At 30.1% G+C, this 7,094-nt stretch overlaps 1 protein-coding gene across 4 annotated transcripts; it reads left to right on the top strand.

Moving 5' to 3' along the window:
- Positions 1-2,779: 2,779 nt before the first annotated feature.
- On the top strand, positions 2,780-5,618 carry LOC131617017 (cold-responsive protein kinase 1-like). 4 transcript variants are annotated; one of them, XM_058888408.1, is made up of 7 exons: positions 2,780-3,017; positions 3,144-3,262; positions 3,362-3,477; positions 3,706-3,916; positions 4,021-4,252; positions 4,405-4,555; positions 5,110-5,618. In XM_058888408.1, exons 2-7 carry the CDS (start codon positions 3,190-3,192, stop codon positions 5,497-5,499), a joined length of 1,173 nt encoding a protein of 390 aa, XP_058744391.1. In that variant the 5' UTR covers positions 2,780-3,017; positions 3,144-3,189; the 3' UTR covers positions 5,500-5,618. The 4 variants fall into 4 exon arrangements, with proteins under 4 accessions (XP_058744391.1, XP_058744390.1, XP_058744392.1 ...); XM_058888407.1 differs by having other exon boundaries at positions 2,780-3,059; XM_058888409.1 differs by having other exon boundaries at positions 2,785-2,930.
- The last annotated feature ends 1,476 nt before the right edge of the window (positions 5,619-7,094 follow it).

The following is a 7,094-nucleotide window of genomic DNA, read 5'->3' as shown; positions in this document are numbered from 1 at the left end:
GGTTTTTATAATGACAACACCTGATATCCAACGAGATCTAGTGAAATCGCTATCTCTTAAAGATAACTTAAGCGTTCAAAGATAGGGAAGATGTTTCATCAAGCTCTCTTCTAGAATCAAGATATCCCTTTGAAGATGTTATTGAAGATCAAGTCATCTCTTTGAAGTCAACACTTGATATTCAACAATGTTCGAGGGAAGACTTTTGGTTATCCAGTGGTTTGCCTTAATGCTTCAAGTGTGGGCATAATTGTAATTGACCAAGAATGATTTATCAAAAGTGTATTATCTCTTGAGTAAATTTATCTTCTTTACGAACTTATTTGGTTTTGAGATAAACTAGTAAATGCTTTAGTTTGGTTTTGGAGATTGTCTTAGGAAGTTTCTGTTTGGTTCGTGAGTTTCGCCTGTAGCAAGAACTCTCTCTTGGTTCGTGAAGATGAACTAGTAAAATCTCCATAATAGTTCTAGAACTCACACTACTACAAAAAACGCTTTTAACCTCTAACGTGAAATGTATTTTACCTTGGCTAAAAAAGCGCTTTCGCCATTGACGGGCTTCAAGGTACACAATTAGAGGAAAAGGAAGTGGTGAGAAGAGTAGCGGAAGACAAAATCGAAAGACGGTTGATACCATGCTAGAATTGAAAGTTAGCTTAGTTGATTTGAATATCTGATTCATTTTCATTAATTTTAATTCTTAATTTTAAAGCTTTTACAAGAAGTAGATGAACTATATATAAAGTTAGTTGAATTTGGTTAGGCTCTACCAAACTCTAACTACCATAACCATTTCTAACTAATCTCTAACTAACTTTCTAACTATAGAAATCTACTTCTATTTAACTTACTAAGATAATACTTGTAATATGAATAACGTCTCATCTTTAAAACTAGAGAAAAAGTTAAACATAGTTCTATCTCGCATACAACTAACTCATTTTACATTTACTAATTCGGTGTCAAAGTGTTAGCAAGTACTACTCTCATCAGGTTTATTTGTGAATTTTCTGAAATAATTAAATATTGATAGGAAAATTCGCAGAAAAATTGTTTCCTGCAAAAAATTATGCTACAATCCTTTGGAAATAAGAGTAAAATGAAAGTTAAGTTGTTGCAATTAAGTTGTTAAGGCAGTTCAGGAAATGTCACAAACATAGTGATGATTTTCCAAATCATCATAAAACATGTCGACTGCACATGTTTTTGCAACAATTGACAAACCATTCCAACGTGAGTTTTTTTGAGGTTCAAACCGCCACAATAACTATGTAAAATGTATTTTTTTCTTGTAGCATAACTTCACCAGAAACAACGTCTTTGATAAATTGAGTTATTTTTGAAGTCACCATAGCTTTACAAATACGGTATCAGGTTGCTCGGGAAAAGATTATTGTTCTTGAGGAAATAATTAAAGATTTAAATATGCGATGAAGAAACAATGGTTCTTTGAGAAATTCGTAGAAATTAGAAGTCGATTCTCATAGACGGTGTCATCATTTCGCTCGAGAACCTGAAATGATTAGTGAGACGAGGAAATGGTGGGATAAGATCTTAGATCAGTGGAGCAAGTTTTTGATGGGGTGGAGAGGGGACGACATGCGAGGTTAAAACTCTAACACTCAAGTCAGTGAGATAATAAGGAGTAATGTGTAAGTGAGAATGAATTTGAGTACTTAAAATGACACACTTTCTTCCTTATATAGTGCAAACGGTTAAAACCATTTGCATGAGAGGAGGCATGTTGTGCAGGTGGCCATCAAATATTCGAATCTGATCATATGGTGATTGTCGTATTTGGAAGGCAGAATCATCTACTATTAATGGAAATGGAAGGAGGGACCATCTATCCCATACACTCTTTCACTTAATGTTGTGCTTGATATTTTGCCATGGCTTGCGAACGACTTAAAACAACTCTATTTCATATTTATATATAAAATTTTCATCTACGTCCAAGATTCACAAATAAAAAGATAACAAAAAATTATTTTTTTTGAGTGTAAAAATCCATTTACCTATGTAATAAGAAAAGATTTTGTAATTATTTTAAATCTTTTATTCTGTTTAACCATATATTTGTGAATGTTTCAAAGAAATGAAGTAAATATTTTTTTTTACCCGGAGGGCCTAAGCTTGAAGACAAACGAAACTACACGCTTATAAGCCAAATTGACGCTGGATCATTGGCATCCACCTGAAGCAACCTCAGATGCAATTTGACGCTATATTAAAAATAATCATGTCATGACCAATTCCACACCCCACACTGGCAAGGACATCCGTACATTTATTCGCCTCCCTGTACGAATGGCAAATAAGCACTTCTTCCAAATTATTAAGAAGTCTGCATATGCGATTAATAAGCGATAAACTCTCTATCATACTAGAACACCTTCTCTCAATAGCTTTGAGCACTTTTGTGGAGTTAACGTTTACTACCACTTTCAAAATACCCCGACTATGAAATAATTTATCGCCTTCATATAAACCCTAAAGCTCTGCCATAAAAGCATTACAACTAACCGGACACTTCGCAAAACTAATAATAATTTCACCTTTTTCAAAATGAAGGCGTTTAAATATTTAGAGGCAAAGAGACGACAAGAATACTTTTAAAAAAGAGAATTTTTGGTATTACTATTAATTTTTAATTAAATTAGAGTGCAATAGAGTATTTTTGAAGTGAGAGTAAAAAAATCTAAAATATTTGATTTATTATTAAAAACAATACAATTTAAATTTAAATTCTCTATCTATAAGACATTCTACCGAACTTACTCATTCTTCGCAACTTCTCTCGTGCTTGTCTCTTTCTGATATTTCACCTTACTTTCTATTCCAAGTTGGAAATTCCAACGCTCACTTCCATAACCCATCCACCTCTACGCCGGAGCAGTGCCTTATATTTCAGCTTCCATTTCAAAAAGGTCAAGAAGTATTTATTACTTTGATCCATATTTCACGGTTGTAAAGTGCTGAATTACTGAGATATACTCCAACTCACAGTTGACCTGGTTTAAAGAATTATTAAGTTTGACTTTGATTTGCGTATTCGTGTACGTTTCAATATTATAATAGTAGTTTGGAACTATTCAATATATTTGATATTGTTATTATATGTTGATTCTCATATTTGACAGTGGTAAATTTGATTCATCGATCAATTGGAGCACTGGAGTTACTCTCATGACTTGTTGCTCTCATCTTTTCAGAAAAATTAAGTCTTCCTCAGCCACAGGATTTGCTGGAACAGATATAGGTAAACTGTGTGACCTAAATTTTGATTTATTCAATTCAATTGATGCTTTTATTGGTAGATAGATATATTCAAAATGTTGATGCTTGTTTGTTGCAACAGATGTTTCAGAACTTCACAATGTCAAAATTTACACTTACAAGGAACTGCGAATCGCCACTACAGGGTTTAGCCTTGCAAACAAGATAGGGCAGGGAGGTTTTGGATCTGTCTATAAGGTGATTGATTGCACTAGTATGAAATTCACATAGAATTCCATTTATGTCTTTTCAATGTGATACTTGAGTTAAATGAGTGTAAACTGCTGATTTAGGGTTCAACATCTGGCGACAACATTTATTTATGTTTATATATTAATGTAAAAAAGTTGTTGATATTTATAAATCAAGAACTTTGACAAAAAATTGTTTCTTGTTTAGTGACGTATAACACCCTACGCTTTACAGGGAAAGTTGAGAGATGGTTGTTTGGTAGCTATAAAGGTTTTATCAGCTGAATCAAAACAAGGAGTCCATGAGTTTTTGACAGAAATCAAGGTGATTTCTAGTATAGAACATGAAAATTTAGTGAAGTTGTATGGATGCTGTGTGGAAGACAATCATAGGATTTTGGTATATGGCTATCTTGAGAACAACAGCCTAGCACAAACACTTCTTGGTAAGTGATTTTTGTTATAAATTATAATGTTATTGTTGTGTTAATTATGAATGTAAATTAACTATCCTAATACTGAATTAGTCCTCATGAGCTTATTTGTTCAGGTCACAGTAACATCAAATTCAGTTGGGATGTAAGGCGCAACATTTGCGTAGGTGTTGCTAGAGGGCTTGCATTCCTTCATGGAGAGGTTCGGCCACATATCATTCATAGAGATATTAAAGCCAGCAATGTGTTGCTTGACACAGATCTCCGACCCAAAATTTCTGATTTTGGCCTTGCAAAGCTCATTTCTCCAAACTTGACCCATATTAGTACAAGGGTTGCTGGAACTGCGTAAGTTCACCTTTTCTTTCTTTACTCATTGGATAGTTTTTCAGTTGTCAGATTTTGGAAATTTAAAGCTTGTTAGGCCTATTAGATTTGAGGAAAAAAATTGATTTCACTACCCTAATATTCTTCCTACTATGCCCTGTTTGATTTTATAGTGGTTATGTGGCACCTGAGTATGCAATACGAAATCAAGTGACAAGAAAATCGGACATCTATAGTTTTGGAGTGTTACTGTTAGAAATTGTTAGTGGGAGGCCCAACACAAACAGACGTTTACCTGTAAAAGAACAATATCTTCTTACAAGGGTAAGGATCTTTCTTTGTGCAAATATTGGATAAGACTAACTTGTATGTAGTGTGAGTGAAAATACTGCTTCTGATTGACATATGCCATGCCAACAAGAATTTTATTCTTGGAGCTCCCTCTATGCCACTTCACTTTTTGTCTCTTAGTCTTTGTTTTGAAAAATAAACCCCTCCATAGTTAAAGATACATTCTTGAATGAACGACATCATATAATACTTAAATCACACTACTGTCAATAGTGCGCTATAGTGGAATAGTGTAGCCGCTTGGGTTCGGCGCGAAGGTTTTTGGATGCAAGCCGCTGTCAACAATAACGGGTATAGTGATCGCTATTGCCGCCCAAAATCGCTATCGCAGCCACTATTAGAGTTTTGGGGAAAAGTTCCTCAAAGCCTTTTTTCATATCCTTGTTTTTTAAGGGTATAATGTCAATTTAGACCCTTTTAAGAGTAAAATTATGTCCTTCAGTCTGTTCTGTTATGTTCTTGCTCACAAATAACAGACATAGAGAATTCTCAAGTCTATAATGTTGATATACTAATGTGTCATGCAGGCATGGGATTTGTATGAGAAAGGGGAGCTTAAAACTTTGGTTGATTCTTTTCTTGAGGAGGACTTCAGTGTTGAGGAGGCACTCAAATTTTGCAAGATTGGTCTTCTTTGCACACAGGATTCTCCTCAGCTCCGGCCTTCTATGTCCACTGTGCTTAAAATGCTTATGGGTGAAAAAGATGTGAATGAGGATAATATAATAAAACCAGGCATAATATTTGAATTTGTAGATGCCATTGACCAAGAGGATAAAAAATGCAAAGCTGAAGTGAAAAGTACATCTACTTCTTTGTTGGCTAGTTCAGGAAAGCAAGATGATTCATCTTCATCAGAAACTGTTACCTCTTTTGCTACCATGTCTTTCACTGCTATTTGTGATCGAACCAATTAATTAATATTTGAGTGTTACTAGGTAAACCTGTGTTTTCTTTCTTGTAATTACGATTAGAATTTTGTATCATATAATATATAAACCTCTGGTCACTATTATATGCAACAAATTTTTTTTTTAGATTTATTATATATATATATATATATATATATATATATATATATATATATATATATATATATATATATATATATATATATATATATATATATATATATATATATATATATATATATATATATATATATATATATATATATATATATATATATATATGGAGCGTATCCAGTGATATCTATTGTGAGAAACGAGAACCATCTAATTTAATTAACGCTTAAGATTTAATTATTCCATATTAAGAGCACTTTCTATTATTCTTAATATTTAAAATTTTCATAAAAATATAATTCTATATGCTATTTAATTTTATATCAAACATATCAATTTTAATTTTTTCATGTTATCTCGTTTTTTTTTTCAAACTCTCTTGATTCTTTAGTTTATTATAAAAAATATTATATTCAATATTTTTTATTGTTGGGGAGTTTTGATATTATTTATTTTATTAAAATAGATATGATTGTAAAGTAGACATGTCTAAGTGTAGAAATTTATTTAATTTTTTTACTGTCGACTTTATTTATTTATCTCCTATATATTCATTTATTAAAAATATTAAAGAATTTGAAAATTATTAGCTATATTTTACTTTGTTTGATTTATTTATTTACAAGTTAAGAAATTATTATTTTAACAAATTCTACTAAATAAAAGTACATCATTAATTTATCATCTATATTTTTATTTGATTTTTATGATTAACAATATTTCTTTTATAAAAAGATATTTTCATTTAATTTATCACTTATGTTTTATTAAAAATATTAAAGAAATGTGAAAGTATTGCCAATATTTTAATTTTGTTGATTTATTTATTTGCGTGTTTGGAATTTTTTTTTTTTTTTATAAATTTTACGATTGTGATTATTTTAATAATCTATACTATTGTTAATATTTGTGACCCCTCTTAAATATTGATAAATTATAATTTTTAATTTATATATTATTTTTTTCATATAAAATTATCATTCTTTCAAAAATGAAAATATTTTTCTATATGCTACTTGCAAGAATAATAACTTAGAAAAAATTAAATAAATAATAAGATTAAAATATCTAGTTTGTGAATATTCAAAAGAGTCACCATAGAAAAATTTGTAAAAATAAAAAAAAAATTATACATTTGGATATAAATAAATCAACCAAATTAAAATATTAAAAAAAATCCTTAACAATAACAAATTTAGAATATAATTTTTTTTACTAAATGATAAATTTAGACATGCATATTTTAGTAAAATAAATAATAAAAAAATTCCATAACAATAAAAAAATTGATTTTATTTTGCAATAGATATAAAGGATCAAGTTAGTTTTAAATTTTGTTTACGAGATATCAAGGAAAAATAAAAATTTATATGTTAAAAGGTAAAATTAAATAGCATATTGAAAAATATTTTTGGTAAGATTCTATTTTATGTAAAGTTTAAATATTAGACATAATAGAAAAGATTCAATGAAATGCTCTTTATATG

This window comes from Vicia villosa, linkage group LG7 (assembly GCF_029867415.1).
Source record: "Vicia villosa cultivar HV-30 ecotype Madison, WI linkage group LG7, Vvil1.0, whole genome shotgun sequence".
Taxonomy (NCBI): domain Eukaryota; kingdom Viridiplantae; phylum Streptophyta; class Magnoliopsida; order Fabales; family Fabaceae; genus Vicia; species Vicia villosa.
The sequence above is the reverse complement of the archived record's forward strand: the minus strand, read 5'-3'. Positions and strand labels throughout refer to the sequence as shown.